This window comes from Notolabrus celidotus, chromosome 15, assembly GCF_009762535.1.
Source record: "Notolabrus celidotus isolate fNotCel1 chromosome 15, fNotCel1.pri, whole genome shotgun sequence".
In the NCBI taxonomy this organism is placed as follows: Eukaryota; Metazoa; Chordata; class Actinopteri; order Labriformes; family Labridae; genus Notolabrus; species Notolabrus celidotus.
This window is the reverse complement of record NC_048286.1, coordinates 19,521,858-19,542,221: the sequence shown is the minus strand read 5'-3', so window position 1 is coordinate 19,542,221 and position 20,364 is coordinate 19,521,858. Positions and strand designations below refer to the sequence as shown.

General features: G+C 40.2%; 3 protein-coding genes across 5 annotated transcripts; 1 reads left to right on the top strand and 2 right to left on the bottom strand.

Moving 5' to 3' along the window:
• Positions 1–603: 603 nt before the first annotated feature.
• Positions 604–6,902, top strand: eif4e2 (eukaryotic translation initiation factor 4E family member 2). Of its 3 annotated transcripts, none has more exons than XM_034702558.1 (8): positions 604–735; positions 3,435–3,540; positions 3,621–3,755; positions 3,926–4,030; positions 4,113–4,265; positions 4,351–4,487; positions 5,630–5,705; positions 5,802–6,902. In XM_034702558.1, exons 1-7 carry the CDS (start codon positions 716–718, stop codon positions 5,676–5,678), a joined length of 705 nt encoding a protein of 234 aa, XP_034558449.1. In that variant the 5' UTR covers positions 604–715; the 3' UTR covers positions 5,679–5,705; positions 5,802–6,902. The 3 variants fall into 3 exon arrangements, 2 of the variants coding, with proteins under 2 accessions (XP_034558449.1, XP_034558450.1); XM_034702559.1 differs by having other exon boundaries at positions 4,351–4,491; XR_004634047.1 differs by having other exon boundaries at positions 4,351–5,705.
• LOC117826478 (phospholipid scramblase family member 5) lies at positions 6,034–10,443 on the bottom strand. Its single transcript, XM_034702560.1, has 7 exons — positions 10,092–10,443; positions 9,927–10,004; positions 9,645–9,837; positions 8,106–8,217; positions 7,911–8,010; positions 7,686–7,744; positions 6,034–7,584 (listed from the first exon to the last, which is right to left on the bottom strand). Exons 1-7 carry the CDS (start codon positions 10,441–10,443, stop codon positions 7,558–7,560), a joined length of 921 nt encoding a protein of 306 aa, XP_034558451.1. The 3' UTR covers positions 6,034–7,557.
• A 1,787-nt stretch (positions 10,444–12,230) lies between these two features.
• On the bottom strand, positions 12,231–19,237 carry chrng (cholinergic receptor, nicotinic, gamma). The gene is made up of 12 exons (XM_034702242.1): positions 19,161–19,237; positions 17,975–18,111; positions 17,847–17,891; positions 17,615–17,739; positions 17,194–17,349; positions 14,847–14,944; positions 14,557–14,757; positions 14,161–14,275; positions 13,945–14,059; positions 13,562–13,829; positions 13,336–13,469; positions 12,231–13,026 (listed from the first exon to the last, which is right to left on the bottom strand). The coding sequence occupies exons 1-12, from the start codon at positions 19,222–19,224 to the stop codon at positions 12,805–12,807; spliced, it is 1,680 nt and encodes a 559-aa protein (XP_034558133.1). The 5' UTR covers positions 19,225–19,237; the 3' UTR covers positions 12,231–12,804.
• Positions 19,238–20,364: the final 1,127 nt, after the last annotated feature.

Here is a 20,364-nt window from a genome sequence, read left to right as displayed (position 1 = left end):
GACATGATAAATGATAAAATTGCTAAAGGTTCCATTTAAAATGCATATCAGAGAACATTCAACCAATAAAAACGATAGAATCACATGAATAAATAAGACAATCTGGGCTGAAGTCATAAAATTGGGGGCTGACAGTGAGAAAATAAAAGCTATTGCTTGTTCAGCTCAGTAATAGCAGCAGGAGCAAAGCTTTTCTTGTGACGCTGTGTCCTGCACCTTGGGACTAAAAAACCATCGTCCAGAGTGTAGAAGCTGGAAATCACTGTGCAGAGGGTGAGGCATTATTTAAAATAGAGGTGGCTATCTGCTGTAACTGATTAGTGTACAGGGATGCTGTGGATGCCTGTGGCTCACCAATCAACTTGCTTGACCATTTAACAATCTGGTTTAAAGAGTTCCTTTCCTTTAGAGTGATTTGGCCAAACCATGAGACTAAAGAAAAGGACACAACAGATTTGATAAAAACATGGTAGAACATGGTCATGATTGTTTGATCAATGTGAAAGAAATGCAATTGTTGATTTTATGTATGAAGCATGAATGTTATCCACTTGAGCATGGATAACACATTAGATGAAGGAAGCTGTGAGCTCCTGCACGTTCATTCATCATGACCAAAAACATAGCGTGCGCGTACACGTGCAGTGCGCGCCGCCGTTCCTGCGGAATTCAGGAGGCTGTGGTTGGACTCCGAAAGGCTCCCACCTAGAAAATAATGAACAACAAATTTGACGCGTGAGTAATCAAAAGTTTCTGTGGAATTTTAGCCAAAGTGTGGGCTCCCCGTCGTGACTGCAAACACACGGGGGTAGATCGTTAGCATTAATGAAGGCTGTTGCGTGTTGAAAGAGAGGTGTGTCAGCTTTATTGCATGGTCCTGCATGCTCTGTGTACTATTATACACCCACATGGCAGCAAGGTCTGCACATACAGTTGCATTCAAAGCAAAGGGGAGCAACAACACTGATTGATTTGTGTTTTAGAAAGTGGAATGTGTTGTGTTGCTCTGTAGCTCAGCCTGGCCGAGTTCCGGACAGGCCCGAAATCCTCGGTGTGTTAGTTGAAGAGCGGCCGAAGAAGGTGCGTCCACTCTGGGCTTAAACTAGCACCCCATAGCCCTCACGTATGGGCAGATAGTTTAGGGTGTAGTGTTGTTTTCTTACTGTCAGAGTAGTTAAACATGGAGGTGTGTACGTGTGCATCATTAGCAGACAGTATATATTCCTCTAACAGGGTACACACTCATTTGACAGTTCACTGGGTGTGCATAGTGGTGGCTTATAGGAAATACATTTAGCAATACAACTTCGTATCTTCCTGAAAGTTTTAATGTTAAATTATTTTTTGTGTACACTTTTTATAATGAGGATATTACACCGAGAATAAAAGCACAATATTATGAAGTAATACAGCTGAAAGCAAAGTAGGGGCGAACAGGGTTGGTTGTCACACTTTTTACTGTTTTGATGATTGCTCATCATCAAAAAATCTTTCAATAGTCATTCCTACATTAAATAGAAGCTTAAGGTGTTGGCTTGAAATGTATATGCCTCTCATTTTCCAACTCATTGTCACAAAGAGGCAATTAACTATCAAAGACACTCTCACACAGTATGACAACCAACCCCATCACGGGGATGGTTGTCACACACTATGGGGATGGTTGTCACACACTATGGGGATGGTTGTCACACACTATGGGGTTGGCTGTCACACACTATGGGGTTGGCTGTCACACACTATGGGGTTGGTTGTCACACACTATGGGGTTGGTTGTCACACACTATGGGGTTGGTTGTCACACACTATGGGGTTGGTTGTCACACACTATGGGGTTGGTTGTCACACACTATGGGGTTGGTTGTCACATACTATGGGGTTGGTTGTCACACACTATGGGGTTGGTTGTCACCAAGCGGCAAACTCCTGTCTCAAACGATGAAGCCAATGCGGAAGTGATATAAACTGCAATACATCGAAAATCCGCTTGAGGCTGGCTGCAGGAACACCGGAAACCACATAGATATGAATGGGAAAAAGACGATCTTTGCAGCATTAATAAACATGTTTACAGCCTGGTTCAAAAAACGGCTTGGCCCTACAACGCTAATCTCTCTAATGGCACACACTGTACGGGGGGTGAATTTTTTTCTAACGTGACGGTTAAGAAGATATTAAGATTATGAGTTTTGCCCAAATAAGGACATGACTGACGTGACTCCCGGTCGGGAACACACAGCCATTGGCTAAGAGACTCACACTACATCACACTCTGCCTAGTTGAGTTCCGCATTACCAATATGGCTGCTGCCGTCGATTTGCTTCAAAACAGCTCTCAGGAACAGATGGGTGACGTCACGGATACTACGTCCATATTTTATACAGTCTATGGTTGTCACACACTATGGGGTTGGTTGTCACACACTATGGGGTTGGTTGTCACACACTATGGGGTTGGTTGTCACACACTATGGGGTTGGTTGTCACACACTATGGGGTTGGTTGTCACAATGGTATTTTAATGGGAAAAAATGTTTTAAAAAAGGCAAGAAGGCGGAACTAAATTTGAAAGTTGAATTGCACTGACAAGTGATAGACCTACATAACTTAATACATTTTAACATAAAATGAGCAAGGAACATAAAGAGGAAACACATCTTTAGGCCAGCCTGTATAACAACATAAAGATCAAAACAAACAGGCCGAACAATAATGACCTACTCAACTAGGCTGCATGCAGTCACTGTCTGAGTTACAGTGAGGGCAAATGTTGGGTCTGCGCACTCCGACTAATTTCACCATGATGCATGATTTTGCCAACATAGGGGTTGGTTGTTACATGTGACAACCAACCCCAAAGAGAATGTGACGACCAACCCCAACTGGAATTTTTTGCTAGCATTAAGGCTAACAACCATCGAACAAGTAGTTAGCTAGCTAATAAAAACTATAGCTTCCCCCTCACACTTTGTAAGGGTAACACTTGTTTTGTTATAAACCCATCGTTTAAAAGCCTAGAAGAAAAATACTGAGGAGCTGAATATTTACAATTTGACATGAAAAACACAAAAAGTCCTCTCACCTCAAGTTCAGCTGTCCTACTCCAGAGAAGACTTATGTAGGTGAGCTCTGATCCTAATTCTTGAAATGTCCGTACAATTTGAGAGGCAGTGCCCTCTGGTGGGGAGATATAACGAGTGTGCCAACCAACCCGTGTGACAACCAACCCTGTTCTCCCCTATATAGCCTCAAAATGTCCTTAACATTGACTCAAATGCTCCTTACAACTTAAATCACAAAGGTATGCAATGTTGGTTCTTATGTTATCTATTACAAAGGATTAACAAGTTAACTGTCAGAAGAGTTACATGTACATTGAAATGCTGAGTATGCATGACTCAAATGTTTCACATGCTTGTTTCCTCAAAACCCAGTCTGAAAGATGATGACAGTGGAGACCACGACCAGGACCAAGGCTCACCGAAAGACGGTGAGAAGGAAAAAACTGAAGATGAGGAACAGAACGCCTCCAGGAAAAAGGTGAGCCTATTAAAGAGCGACTTGTGTTTGAAGCATCAACCCTAAGTGTAAGACTAAGTCACTGTCTTGTTGTTCTGCAGATGGTGGTGCCAGGGGCAGGAGAGCACCCTCTTCAATATAACTACAGCTTCTGGTACTCCAGGCGTACCCCAGGGAGACCAGCCAGCACTCAGAGTTATGAACAGAACATTAAACAGATCGGCAGCTTCGCCTCGGTATGTTAATCTTCATGGTGTTTTAGAGAGGGCGTACAGTAGAAAGGGAGGGGTCCTTGCTTGCTTTGCCTTATCACCTTAGCCAGACACAGCCCAAATCTATGAATCCAAGCTTGTGCTGACTCATTCTATCACAGCTGTTGATGTGACATTTCTTGTCTTTTCCCCAGGTGGAACAGTTCTGGCGTTTCTATAGCCACATGATAAGGCCAGGCGATCTTACAGGCCATAGTGACTTCCACCTCTTCAAGGAGGGTATAAAGCCCATGTGGGAGGTTTGTACTTATGTTTCTGGATGTGTTTTGTCTTCAAAATGAAAGAAAATCCCACCCTGAAACCTTGAAATTGTTGTAACAGGATGATGCCAATAAGATGGGTGGTAAGTGGATCATCCGTCTGAGGAAAGGCCTGGCATCTCGGTGCTGGGAGAACCTGATCCTGGCCATGCTTGGGGAGCAGTTCATGGTTGGGGAGGAGATCTGTGGAGCGGTGGTGTCTGTACGCTTCCAGGTAACACCACACATATACACTTGTTGCACCTCAGTCATGCACTGCCTCATCTGTATTCTCAGACATGCTTTTTTTGCTTCTGCAGGAGGACATCATCTCTATATGGAATAAGACAGCAAGTGACCAGGCAACCACTGCCCGCATCAGAGACACCCTGCGTAGAGTCCTCAACCTGCCCCCAAACACCATCATGGAGTACAAGACGCACACAGACAGCATTAAGTATGTATGTCTCTTCGTTTTTTTTATTCTCTTCACTCTCTCTCTCTCTTCTTCTCACACATAAATGTATGCATGATTACAAACTTAAACTTTTGTTACCTGAAGGACCTGTAATGCATGAATGTTGCTTTAAAGATCAGAACTATGGGAGGAATACCCTTTTTTTTTTAACTTATACATTTCCAAATATTTGCTAATTCTTTTATTGTAAATGTAAGGATTTAATGCTTCTGATGTTTTGTTTTAAACATTTTAAAATTAATATTTGGTTGTTTTTGACTTTTGGGTTAAAAAAGAATCATTATAAGGTTACTTTTGACTCCAGTAACATATTTTTCTTGTTACTTTGTAATATTTAATTGAAAAATGTACACTTTAGTTGTAGGATTAATTTATGAAGATGTTTTTTGTTAGTGTGTGTGGGGGGGATTGAAAGTCATACAAACAAGCCTTTTTTGTTAACATCATAAGTCTGTGTTTAAAAACCTAAAAAATAACCAAAATACTTCGTTGTGATTCCTCCATTAACTTTAATTTTTTTAGAAATATATTTATTAGTTTTTTTTTAACAGTTCAAACAAAACATATACACTTGGCTCACACATGGTTAACATTCAAGTTAAGTTAATACAGGTGTCAGGCACAGGATTCACAATGTACATTGCAGAGGAAAAGAAAGTAAAGGAATAAATAAAATAAAAAAATAATGATGATAATAAAAAGTTGTCTATAGCACAAAGCCTCTTGTCAGAATACTGGAAATATTTAGCCCAATATATACCAGAAAGGGTTCCCATGTTCTACGGAAGACATCGTCTCTGGAATGTGGTTTACATGTTGAATAGTCCAGTGGGACATGTTCAAGTACGACTCTCTGCCATTGTAGCTTGGAAGGGATCCTATCTGTGATCCAGTTTAAAAGAATACACTTTCTGGCACAGAAAGTTAACATCTTATAAAGTTTCCTCTTATATTTGTCAGTAACAGTAGCATTAGGTATGCCAAGAAGTAATGACAATGGTCCACCTTCGGTATTAATATGTAGGATCTTGTTAATTTCGTGTTCTATGATCTGCCAGAAAAGTTAGAAATATCATTAAGTTTGTTTTACTGTGAAATACTGCATCTCTTTTTGTTCGCAGAGCATGGGAAGACTTCCATGGACTGGTGACTGCTAGTGGCGGACGTTAGCCCCTCAGCCAGAGAACCTCTTGGAGAGTAAGAACCGTTGCTACATAAGCTTTCAGTGTAATAAGTTTGTTTCTGTATTTCTCCACATACTTATGTTATTTGTCTCTGCTTTGTGGTGTGTAGGGTGTGTATACGTGATGTGCTGGGGTCTGACATGTCCAGGAGAGGAAACCTCTGTGTGGACTGGCATTGTGGAACATGAAGACAGGACCAGAAGACCATTCGTCCTCTGTGTCAATTTGGAAATGAACAAAAAAGCCTGTCAACAGAACACTGAACCAAGCCGAAGACAGAAACATGCGTTATTTTTAATCAACCAGAGACAGACAATGCCTCAAATGTTTTATTTGTTTTATTTTTTTATGCAGTTTGTAACATCCTATTAACTGCCCCTCCTGAGGGAGGTCACGTGACTGTTTTTTGCTGATCTGGTCATTAGCTGTTAACAAAGTGTACTTGACAAAAACCCAACAATCTGCTATAATACTGGATATCATTGCTTAACAAAACACCACACTTGATGATTTAATGTGTTTGTGTTAAACTTGTTACATTGGGACTCAAACAGGGTTGCAGGTAGATGTTATTTTATTACAGTGCTGTATTTTAACTACAGTTCCTCTGGACATTTCCAACAAGAAAGATTACTATTATTGTGTATGATATATTTGTAAATACAGACCACTTCAAAGATCACTCATCTGAATCAACTGTGATTCTCCATCTTTGACCTGGAATTCGAATTCCAAAGGATGAAGACCATCCCGTGTTGGGCAGAGGGTTTTATAATCGGCATCTTTAGAATGGACTGCCAAGCTGCCTAAATCACTGTGCCTGGCCAAGAGCCCAACCCGAACCAGTTTTCCCTTCTGTTTTGTCTTTTTCCCCTGCCTTTTAAAGAATCCATGGGATGGGCTCTGCTTTAATGTCCTCAACAAAGGTGTACAGAAGTCCTGGAACACTGACCTTCACTCCCTTTTCCATTTTTCAGAAATGAAACTGGGCCCAGGGTCAGACTCTGTTACAGTTTTTATTAATTCTTCGGGAGCATTTTTTGGAACCAGATTAAGAGAGAACACAGTTTGTTGAAAAACTGTAATGCTGCCCTTATTTGCTGGTGTGGCGATGGGTGGGAGTGTATGTCCGAAGTGAAGCAACACTGCTGGATGTACACCTGATGGATTATAGCAATAAATGTCAAATATGCATCTGCTGCTAAAGCTAGTTCTGTGTCTTTTATTTAATCTTTTTTATAAATGTTTGTGAAAAACCAGAAAGTGTATTAAAAAAGTTAATAGATCCAATTGAAGTCAATCATTGGTTTGTGGGCGATCCTTTTTAAGCCTAAAGTTTGAAATCAGCCTGTCCTTTTCCTCTTTTCTTGGGCCAAGCTGCATATTAATGTCAGAGGTTGGAGCTGGAGACAGGTTATGGAGGCTAAAGAGCTTTACCTAGAATTAATTTATTACCTGGTTGACTAATACAAAAGCTAGGTATGGTGAGGACTAGAGGCTTAGTGAAAGCTGAAATGAAAACTTACAGACAGCTAGTGTTAGTGCTTTTCATTATTCATTAACATGAAACTTAATATTAACATAGTTCAATCCCCCTTGTAAGTTGGGATATATACCAGTAGTGTAATAAGTTATTCATCCCCAAAAAACTGTTTACTTACCAGGCAATAAACATGTTTCCTAATGCGTTTGAGTTTGACATTTTTAAATGGGGTCTATGGAGATGGACTCAGTTTTGGAGTCAGACTCTTGTGGACAAAAGGGGAACTGCAGCATTTTTGCAACTGCACTGATTTCCATTTTTCAGCCCAGGAAGTTACAGATCTAAATAATGTCTTTTACTCATGGTTGATCCCTCTCAATGATCAGCTCATTTCAAAGAACATGTGATTCTGTTGACAAAACAATGAAAGCACATTAGTTTATCACAGGGATTTAATCACAGGTCTGAAGGAGAATGTGTGAGAGATTGATTTGAAATGACTTAGCTTACCAACAAGAAGGAAGCAGCTAGTAGCAGCAGTTTGGTGTGTGAGTCCATACTCAGTGGCACTGGGAGAGTAATGTAGATTTAGAATTTATAAATGTAATTATTTTTCGACCCAAATGAAAGTAAAGTGATATACAGCTACAGGTTCTTTATCATGTTATATTAATACAATTTAACTAGGACTGATTTTGATCCTTGTAGGATGTAAGATCACATGTTCTTACTCACCCTCCAACCCAAAATATTCATGGTCCATGTTATGCTCCTCGTTGAAGCCCAGCCATTTCTTCCATATGGTGCCTACTTTCTCACCAACATTGGAGACAATCTGTGTTTCATATAAAAAACAAAGAAACAAAATGAAATACTCTTTAGGGCACTCTTGTGTCATTAATTTATTTATTAGTGCGTAAATATTACTACCTGGAATTGCTGGTTGGAAAAGCAACGGTTTGGACAGCAGGAGCTCTGGATTCTGAAGCTTGATACTCCGTCTGGATCACACACCTCCAGCAGAGGAGTGAACATGCTCCACCTGATCAGCCAACACACAACAACTCAATATAGTTTCTTACATAATCATGCAATAAGCAACCTATCAGATACTCAGGCCAGTTCTTCACACACTCACGCAGCCCGGCCTTGATGCTTGGTTGATCACATTTTCAGCTGTCATGATTCTGCAGCACCAAAACCCATTGTTGGCTTGGTGTCGGAGGAGTTCAAACTGGGGCATGCTTTATTCTAGCACAACTGAGAGAATATTTATACCAAGAAGATCTCTGGCCACCCAAACCTCTGCCAGGTCAGCCGTAATTGGACTTCATGGAGAACTCTAAATTTGAAACACAAAGACACACCAGCTAACCCTGGAGTCAGATTTAGGCCACATGGAGAAGGAAGTATTTTGGTTTGCCATGTCTACCATTAGCCAACATTCCCATTAGGAAAGATGCCACATTCCTCCCCTTCAAGCTCAGGGCAGCTCTGTCGGTTTGTCTGTGTGCAGACAGCTGTTTAGTGTGTTCAAACTCTCCCAGGTTTAGACTAGATCCGGTTGGGTGGAGCAGTAGAGGCTCTCGCTGCTATTTACAGACACGTCCTGGGCTTTTTCAGTGGCTAAGACTAGCCAGAGGCTGGGAGTGACATGGAAATTATTATCCAGTCTGAGCATGTAGCATATTAAAATTGCTCTTATTGAACTTAATGGGAGTCATTGGTATATCAGGTTTCGTTCACCTAAGACATTTTAATTGCATATAAAAAAGCAACATGAAAAGATCTGTTCCCCACCTCTGTATTTGGATGAAGTCAAGTATATCTGAGGAAGACATTAGTATCTGTACTCATTGCAATTTTTGTAGGCCACAATATTTCCTGCATTAAAAATAGAGATTTTTAACAAACATGGATGAATATACTTCATAAAAGATATATAATTGATTGTGCTGTTCCTCATGGTTCACTTTCAGGTCCTACATTTTTTAACTTAACCACCTGCAAACCTCATCAGGAGGCAATACAAATATGTCAATAACTATGCTGATGACATACAGCTTGATAACACAAGCAGAGACACAGGTTAGGGACAAAAACTGATGCAGATCCGCATGCACTGGCTGTAAAATTGGCATTGATCCGGGGAAAAAAGCCAGAGTATGACATTTTCTCCCTGAAAGTGAGGACCAGAAAACATAGCAAGGAATTATTTAAGGATCATGTTTCTTGCCTCTTTTGTTTTGCAGAGGATCTGTTTTGTCTTAATCTGCAAAGCACTTCTTTAATTGTAGTTTAAATAAAAGTTTGGGAGTTAAAAGTACAAATACAAAAATAACATAAAATAGAATACCCTTTAAAACCAAAGGCCCTCCTTGTTATAAATAAGTAGATTATCAGACTAAGAGCACTTTCGACTCCTGTTCAGTTGAAAGAATAACAATGGACAGACTCAGTTAGTCTTACCTCTGATAAACAGAGCCAATGAGATGTGTTTGAGGTGCGTAGGCTCTCATCTCCATCATGCAGCAGCCAAGGCAGCAGGCATCCACTCTTAAGGGCCTTTCAAAATAAAAGACCTGGCGACCCTGGCAGTCAAAGCCCTGCAAGGTACATGCCCGAGCTGGACCACAACACTGGAGGCACACACAAGAACTCTCTGATAGGAAAGAGAGACACATTCTGAAAACAAATTCACTGTCTTATACGATGCAGAGTGAATACATGTAGCTGAACAGGGACCCGTACCTTCTACAGCCACAAATAACTGTGACCTGCTGCCTCCTGTAGTGATGCTGTACACCCTCCTAGGAACACACTGCGGACCTGCAAGGATGATGAATTACTTTTTTAAAGTGGGTAAAACTCTGTATTGCACGTCTCCTAACTAACACACAGAAAACACTGACACACCTTGCAGCTCTGGTCTGGCAGTGATGTGTATCTGACTGACTGTCTCCAGCACAGACATTAAGTTTGATCCCAACACACCACCTGGCTGCTGCTCCTCTACCCCATGTATGTTCGCTTTTCCAGATGGCTGAATGATGAAGATGTTCTCCACCTTCCCTCCAGGAGCCAGAGCTGATGTCTGCTGGTCAGATTCCCAGTCGGGAGGTGGTTGGAGTGGTTTGGGTCCAGTTAAGTGAGCGTCGCACTCACATGAAGGCCCACAGCGGGTCTGGAAAGCTCGGAAGATCATCTGGATGTGTTTCTCTCGCTCCAGTCCACCATATGGAAGAGGTTGATTGGTCACAGCTGACATGATATGAAACTGAAACATATTTGAAAGTCACATAGAATTCAACAAATCAAACAGGTTGTTTTAAAGTTATATTCTTGGGCTTGTTCATCCTTTATTTGATAGGACAGCTGAAGTGTGACATGAAATGTAGGGAGTGTAGGGCAAGACTTGCAGATAAGGGTCAAAGCTATGAGCCAAACCAGCAGCCACTGCTACAAGAGTTAGAGCCTCGACACTGAGCGCAAGCTTTAACTACTTAACTTAATCAACACCCCACTTTTTAATGTTTTGCAAATTTAAGAAAAACATCATACTTTTCCTTTTTTATTTTTTGGGTACACTTTTAATTCAATGCAATGTCTGCATTCTACAAACTTGTATTCATCATTAGTGTTAATGCCTTTGACACAAAATATTTTTGCAAAATCAACCAGAAGCTATGAGCTTATAGATTGAGTTGGAGACAATAATTTTTTTTGACAATACAATGTATAAAGTTAATTTTTGAACAGGTTGGAGCCAGAATTTTTTGACTTGGCTGGTTATACTGGGGCACTGACTTCTGAAGGGTGGCATGAAGCACGTTTGCACACATGCACAAATAAATAGCATTTATCAACCCTTTCTGTATCCACCACTAATATCTATTTTACGTCAAAGTATCAAAAGATTATTGTTTTTTTTCCTACTTCACAGTACAAACATATCTTTGGCAACTTCTGGGAGCTCTAAAAGAAAGATGTGTGTTTTTGAAATCCCAATTCAAAGTACCATCAAAGAAAATGTGCTAAACTTACATGCAAAGAAAGCTAGTAGATGCCTATTTAAACACAGCCTAAATAATAATAAGCTCTGCCTCTGACAAGGCACATAGCCAATCGTAGTTTAGAATATTTGGGTGATCATATTTCTAGAGGGCAGGTGGCCACCCATGGCCAACCTTTAGATCTGCCCCTGATTTTGAAGATAGAAAACTCCACATCATCTCATAAACTTGTAGAGTTATCTCTCGAGCCCTTTTGGAGGTCCCAACCCCAGTTTCTGCTCCACTGGACTAGAGAGTCTAAAAAAAAATGTTAAATTATTTTTCATTTAAACTATCAATCTGATCCGATACACAAACTGAAACTGGAGCAATGAAAACACTTTCTCATTACTCATCACTTTCACCACAACAGCAATCCTTGAGCTGACTTTGTATTCAACACACACCCAACTAACAGAGTCAAAACCCCTTCTGCACTTCAGCACTCCACATCAAAAACTGACACACATCCATGATACAGACCTGTGAGTGAATGCAGGTTCTCAAATATCGTATGCATCATTTAACCTGTCTTATGTTAAAACAGCAGAGTGTACAGACAGAAAAACAGACATTAAAAGTCTCTTACCATCAGTAGTCAACCTCCAGGTACCTTTAGACTTCGACAATCTATCTGGAGGAAGTAGAGAGTCACTAAACATCCTTGAGTCTTCATAATGAGGAGGGGTGAAGCACAAACATCCTTAACACCTCTGTGTTTGTGAGAATATTCACATACTGTTTGGCTGTGTGTTTGTGTATGTGTGTGTGTGTGTGGCTGAAGAGCCTGCTCAGACCCTGACTCTGTTTCCATCCCAACCAGCCGGATCTGCCTTTTGTTGGGTCAGAAAGGCAGCGCTCAGCCATGTAATTGAAATCCTGCTCAGAGAGGTGGGGGTCCATGCAGCAGGTCTGTGTTTTTTGGTGGTAGTCTGGGGGGGATTCTGTGCTTTCTGTGCCAAACAGAGGAGTACCTTTGTGAATACATTTCTTTATTGGAGTTTTTCAAGTTGTAACAGCATGGTAACACAATTTTCAGTCTGGCAGGAAAAAAATAACATCAAATGAACAAGTCAGTAAATACAACACAGGGTATCTTTAAGGCTGTGCAATCACAAGATTACTTTTATGCACTTTTTTGCTTGTGCACAGTTGTGATCATCTGAGGCCTCTTAATAAATCATGGTAGCCTTAATAAAACAGATAGATATAAATAAAATCGATAGGAATAAATAAAGTGAAGATAGAGCAAACAGTGAGCTGCTAACAGGGAGAGCATTGGAAACTCCTCTTTTGTCTTGCACAGCATTTAATGCATAATACTCTCAATCTTAAAAATCAATCATGACTGATTAAAAAATGCGCCATCACATAACATGTGCCCTCCAAACCGTGCACTGTGCAGCAGATCCTTCATCACCATGGACAAGCAGTTATGTGGTAGCTCAAACATTACCGTAAGAGAAAAACACACAGCTGTATCTCCTCTCTGTGCTGCAGCCATATAGTGGAAGATCGCTGACGTATGAGGCCACATTTCCACTGCAGTTTAAGAAAATAAAACCATGTACTTCTGCTCACTCTAATAACTCAGCTGCAGTACCACTCTGGGTTAGATCAGTGAGATTGTTCATGGGAGGGAGATACTTCTTGGGATCCCCTGGGAACGGAGAAAGGGGCGGCTGGTTGAAATGACCCATCAGGAAGATGCCGATGGTGCCAATGAAAAACACGGATGCCATGACGATAAAGCAAGCCCTGTCGATCACCCGGGCAACCAAAAACCACTCTTCGTTTTCCTGGAAAAATGGACATCACTGATGTTGATTTAAACTCCACAAGATGAGAGAATTTTGAAATGTAGGAGATCCCAATAAAATGTTCTTGAGGATGTATTTATGAGAGATGTTTTTCTTTCCCTCTAGTTTTATTGAGTATATGGAATTAATCTTGATATATCTACAGTATGTCACACCCCCCCTGTATAAATCAGTGCCCCAGGTGGGTTACCCGGAAAAACAGAAGTCTGGATCCGCCCCTGCCTGGGTATGTGTCACTGTGGTGACTCATGTCTTTAGAATAAAGTTCAAAAATGTAGTAGCTCTTACATTCTGGAAGTTGTTTTGTTGTCTCGCAGTCTCAGCGATGTGTTTACAGGAGGTAACACACTGCCTCAGCTGTGGAGATGCTCTCGCCAGACTGGCACTAAGCTGCTCAGCTGTACCCTCCTCCAGCCCGTCATCTGTGCAAGACACACCAGATACTTCTGTGGTTACAAGGTACAAACACACTTTTAATTCCTCTCTACATAAATGAACTTATTCAAATACTTACGCAGCTTCTCTAACACTGTTTTCATCAATCCATTTCTTTCTTTGAGTCTGGCAAACATGAGTTCAGAGCGAGCTGTTTTCATGACGTATTCCTCCGCCTTGGTGATGAGGGTCATGGAGCTGCGGCGTCTGCAGGGGACCAGGAACATGCCATTTCTGTCTGCAGTCTGAGTGTCACTGTTTCCAATTGTTCCTGAGTTGTTGTCATTGTTTGGTGTCCAGGGTCTCATCTGCATCCTCAGCAGCTTAGGTAGGGTGTTCAGGAGGATCTGAAGAAGACACGAGGTCAGACGTTAAAAAGCAGAAAATGTTAAATTTTGTTTATTTAGAAGCCTGTTAACAGAAAATATTTTTTGAAGGGTTTCGTATAGCCCACAGTCGCACCTTTCGGACTCTGTCTGTCAATATGTGAGTGTTCGGGGTTCTCAGGGAGACGTTGAGGACAATCACACAGTTCATCACCACCATGGTGGTCACTGACATCACAAACATCAAATACCTGCAGTCAGAGGTTCAGATGTTAATTCTCATTAGCAGTCTATATTCAGAAACAATTTTTAAAACCTGGGCTTGTATCTTATTGCAATCACAGGAACTTACTTTCCAATAAGAGGCACAGCCCTTGAAGTCTCTGGAACCTTCTTAGCGATGAGGAAGAGGAACACAGTCTGGCCCAGAAGAGTGGCGATAGACATGGTGCACTTCTGACCACCAGCTGCAAAACTCAAACCAAGATTCAACAGAGTGGTGAGGATTTGTGTTGATGAAAAATCAATTTGATGGACAATTTTGACCTTAGCTGAAACTCTGATTCTTCAATTAAAAAAGGAAAATAAAATAAATCTGTACATTTCTAGAAAATGCAAACCTAGTTTACCTTAGTTCTCTTTTAAGACATTATCTCAAACATTTTGTCCCTTTTTTGGTATCTTCTGCATTTTTAATTCACTAGATAGATTTCTTACAAAGATTATGGTCATATTATTGGATAGAGACCTTTGGCAGGTAAGTAGAAAACGAGGAGGCAGAGGGAGGAGAAGAGCACACAGGGAGCGATAATGTTGATGATGTAGAAGAGGGGTTTCCTCTGGATGACGAGGAAGAAGACCACCTCCTGGTACCCCAGCTCATCCTTAGTGTACTGATTGTTGATCAATTTCTTAGCCGGCCGGTGTTTAATGGCCCACTCTCCATTTTCTGACAACAAAATAAGTTTACATCATTTACTTTTAATTTCAAAAGTGCATAACAATATCCATCTGATACAGGAGCATATTTCATTATACCTGTGAAAGCCTCTGGGTCAATATCTACCCACTCCAGCGTGTGGTTATCTTCCTCTTTGAGAACCAGTTTGATCTCATTGGCGCTGTAAGTCTGAGAGCTGAACACAGGGAGACAGTCTGTCACCACAACAAACACAATCATCTATTCCCTTTTACAAGACAGCACAGTGAAAGGGAGCCTTTATAAAAAGCAGCATTGTTCCTGCTTTAGATCCTGTAGTTTGCATTTAAAAATAGAGGAAATATCTCAGCCTGACATTCAGTTTAAACAAAGTTGTTATTTTTTCCAATTTATGTGCAGAAATAATCAGAATGAGCACTTAAACCTACACCATGTGTAAATAAATAAAATGCACTATAGAGGGTGCAGGTCATTAAACTGGGAAAAATCCAGGAACCACACAGAGGACATGACCTTGTCGACCCTCTAACTCCTGAAAATATTCATTTTAAAATGTAAAAAAGATGCACAACATATTTAAATAAATCAATAACAAATAAACCTGCATTTTATTTTACAAGTATTATTATCGCATAGGGAGTAGTGGTATAAGAAGTCATTCATGAATGGAATTATGTAAATATAGTACACAGAAGCACTCTATATCATTCAAATGAGAGTATGAAACATTCATTTCTAATAGGAATACATAAAAACAGGTTTATAATAGCATTTGTTGTGAGATTATAAGACATTGATAAGCGCTTGAACACTAAATTAAAGTTTGTACACTGCTTATGAACATTAAAAGCTATTGAATTTATATTAAGGATATTATTATGTATGCTAGAATTCCCTTTGGTTTCTCTTACATTCATTTCATAGCATTGTTTTAGTGGATGTAGATACATTTACAGCTTATACATCCCTTATAACATATTGTTTTTATACTTATAATTACAAACAGATTTGATTGTTTGCAAATAATTTAAACCCTACATTTAAAACAGTGAGAAGACAACATATCAAATGTTAAAACTAACACGATGATTATTTTTTGTAAAACGCTTATATTACAACAGCATGGCTCAGTGGAAGAAGAGTCTGGGTGTTAAACTGGCCTATACCCGCAGTCCCCACTTGTCACCTAATGAAACATTTGGCACACAATGAAATGAAAAACACAGCAAAGGAACTGATGAGCAGCCGAAATCCTATATCAGGCAAGAATGGGACAGCATTTCAGTTCAACACTCCAGAGGCTGGTCTTCTCAGTTCTTAAACTTTTACAGTGTTGTTTTAGGAAGAGGTGATACAACACAATGGGAAACATGCTCCTGTCCAACTTTATTGAAACATGATGCTGGCATCACTTTTAGAATGAGCATATATTTTCATAAAAACAAATGTTTCAGTTTCAACACTAGATATATGTTGTTTTTGCTCTATCTTCAGTCATAGGGTTTAACCATCTGCCCGAGGAAATCAGGTCTGCGGGGTCAGTGAGCTTTTTTGAATCCCATCTTAAAACATACTTTTATTGCAGAGCCTTCCCAGATTTGATCTGAATTTTATTTGACTTTATCTTATTTTAACCATCTTAAGCAATATATTTTAAAATAATTGTATTCCTTCTTAATTTTTCAGTTCTTTTAGGATAATTTTTTGTCTTTTAAAACACGTTTTATTTCTTTATCTTGACTTGTGTTTTTGTGTGTTTTTATGATCTGCCTGTTTTATTTTGCTGCCCATGTAAAGCAATTTGTAACCTGGTTTTGAAAAGTGCTCTACAAATAAAATTATTATTATTATTATTATTATTATTATTATTATTATTATTATTATTATTATTATTATTATTATTATTATTATTATTATTATTAAATGATTTGGACACCATCAATTTTGTGTTCATTCAAATTTTGCAGTGTCCAGACCTTTTTAGTATTGGGGTTGTAGATGTTGGGGTTGTAGGTTATTGCAATTATTCATTACTACATATCCATACATACTATTCTGCATTAATATAGAGTAGCTCACTAGTAGTTGTAATACTTGATATCTTATGCATACATATTTTCACAATTTAATATAATAGTCTTCAGTATTGGTTATGTTGGATTAAGCTTTTTCAATATCTATTATTAAAAAAAACTCATATTTTGTATCATTCTGCTCAAAGATCTCTTTGGCTGTTTCCCCCTCTCAGGTTGTATTTATTCTGCTGTAACATGTCCAATTCTTATCTAATTGTTTCTTTCTATAAACTACCTAAAAAAGTTATTGGTTGGCACAAGAACATGTGACAGGTGAGGATTACAAATGTTTAACCTGATGTGATATTTAGTCTATATATACTTATCACTAACATAAGATTGAATGTCAACAGATCCCGTCTCCACTCACCGAAAGATCATGGTGCAGTTCTGCCAGTCGAAGGGGAAGTAGTTGACAGTGATAGAACAAGCACTGCGGTAGATGGCAGGAGGTAGCCAGTACACACAGCCATCAGAAGACACCAGAGCATTGCAGTAATATGCTACCTCAAACTGTCCATCCACACTGTGAACAGGTAAGGGCAAAGATGGACTGTCACTCACTCATGTATTCACACACAGACCTTTGTATTGCTTCTGGACTCCAACGCTCCTCTTAGGAACTTTCAATTTGTGTTGATTTTTTCCCCTTGTTGTTGACTACTTGGGTAAATGTAACTTTCTTGGCTATGTTTGGATGTCAATGCTAGAAGTTGTTTATAACTATGTAAGCAGATTTCTGGCTGAGATCTAATACAGAGTTAAAGTATAAATAAGGCTGTTCCGCTCACTTGTTCTCCAGGATGACGTCAGGCAGCCAGATGCTCTTAGAAGGAACCCGTAGCTGAGAGGTGATGTTCCCGTACAAAGCCGACCTGGGCGGCTGGTCCCATCTCAGCCTGTAGTCACACCATTGCTACACACAGAAACTCACATTGTGGGTTCAACTTTTCATTATTTAGTGCAAACATCTAGAAACTCAACATAAAAACAATCCAGCAGATGAAATGTGTGCAAGGTTACCATTTCTATCCAGACGCTGGTTGTCAATGCCTCCTCCTTTTCATTCTGAGGAGAGACACTTTGTTTGTTAAAGCCGTCCCTGAGGCAGTTAGGTGTCAGATACAACAAACTGACTGAACGTCACTCACCAGAGAAATGAGGTTGGTGAGCGTCATCTTGATGTCGACCTGGGTGATGTCACCGCTCTTCTCCATGGGACGCACGTTCTTGTTGTAGCCCTTCATCAGATCTTTGAAAAGTTCCCCTTCAAGGTTGACTGCTGATGCTGCAGAGAAAACTCTCAGGTCATGACATGGCACTTCACCAATTTTGCATTTTGAGTTCAGTTTACTTATCGTGAGGCTAACATGGGAAAAACTTTTACAATGTTGGCTATGACTCCAGAGAGAGCTTGGCTGTGCTTAAGAAAATAACCTAAAGGATGTTAAAAATGATGACAGCAGGGCTTTTTGGGGCTAACAAACACTACCCTGTCTGTCTCCCTTGTCAAAGAAAAAGACAGAGACCAAACATGTACAAGCTACCCTCCTACATTTGAAAATGACCTGCAATTCTATCATTTGAAGGCATTTTGTGTCTCTTTGTGTCTATGTTGTGTCAGCTTGTAATCATTTGGAACAGTCAGTGGTCATTTTGGTGTGTTTGGTGTGTTTCTTTCCAACAGGCAGGGGTTCTGTTATAGGAGTCAGTCCACTCTTTGACACCCTGCGCCTGTGCTCCAGAGGCCAAGCATACCAGACAAACTACAGCCGGGAAAGTGCCTGTCGGTTTTAAACTTTTTAATCTAGTTTTGTGAAAAAAATCACAAACAAATGTTGCTTCTGTTTGGTTTTGGTTTGTTTTTACACCCAGTATCTCATCCTTTAGATAGATTGGGTGTGAAACTGGAATCAGTATGATTTCTGTTACATTAAAACACTTTCAATAGAAAAAACAAAAATGAATCTGATTTGCAGCTCTACATACATGCTCTTCCAAGTAGTACAGCTCCAATTGATAAATGTTATAAAATAAAGCAAGGGCAGAAGTAGACTCTCTTACTGAGGACCACTTTCAGTAGAAGTTCTAATTAAAGTAATTGTACACTACATGTTTAAAATAAGAGATCTGAAAATTGTTTGAACCAAGGGTTAAGTGATGAAAAGTTGATTTCACAGAGAGTGTTGTTTCCTTATCTTGAAAATGTGTGAGCTACTCAATTAAAGACAAATCTGAAACACAATGACCTCAAATATTCACAGCACACCATGCAAATCCCTAAAAATTAACAAGTTGCTGTATGATAATATGTGGTTGATGAGCGAGCGTCCCTACCTGTGGCAGAAATCATAAACACCCTTAAGAAGAGTGACAGAGCGAGCGGAGGTCCACAGTCCATTAGTGTGCGTGTTTGTGCTGCACCGTCCGACAAAAAGCTGTGATCACTAATCTGATACACATTGACACTACTTGATGGAGCCGCTGGCACTCGCCCTGTGTGTTTTTGTGTGTGCGTGTGTGCCAGTGTGTTTCCCAGCATAGTCAGTACTCCAGCTGACGGGAGGGTTGGGGTTTAGGGGAATGATTGGGGGTTGGTGGTTGATGATTGTTAGGGTTGGATCTAAGAGTGTATTTCCAGTACTGCATAGCCAGCTGTCACAATACACAGGCACACACGCACACACACTCACACACTCACACACAGACACACACACACACACACACACACACACTGGGAACAAATCATGCATCTAGTTTAGGTGTTGTACTCTGTGCATGGCTGCTCCCCAGTGTTAAAATCCCCCATTGTAACACCAACTGTATTGTTAATCTGTCAAGTGCACCTGGCTATTGTCATTCAGGCATCCACATGAGCAGAGTTTAAATAGAGATTATTTGAGGGCTAAATTACCTGGACTCTGAGCTATAATAAGGTGGCTAAGTTTGTTCCATCTCCAGACATAGTGAAATGTGTTCTTTACAATAAAAGGATATCAGGCAGAGAGACTAGACGACAAAGAGGGCAGCAACCTGAGTGTGTCTGCAGGTCAAGAGAGCTAGAAGAGCTGTACAGTAAACGAGAACAGGTGTTAAGTCTCCTCCATTTACAGCTCACAGCCCTCTCTTAGGGTTGACAGGCTCTGTGGGGGATACATGTGCATGTGGGGCATGTCATTACTGTGCATGCGTGTGTCTGTGTTCGTCAAAAATACTTGTTCCTACAATGCTCTGGCACATTTTCCGCTCGCACATAAACACACATGCCAGAGACAAGAGTTGATGTTTGGCAACAGAGGTATTCTTGTGTGTGTTTACTCAGCTGTTCCACTCTTATCCCAGTATATCCCTCATTTAGCACTCAGACTGGGGCGAAGACTACAACAGCCTATGTGGTGGAAATTACTTATGAGGCTATTTGGTTTTATTGGGGGTCATATAGAAGATCATAACCACTTTGGCAGAGATTTGACATCCACAGCGAGAGGGATAAAAGTTGTGATGCGGCAAAATCGGTTTGTCCACGAGTGAGAGTATTACT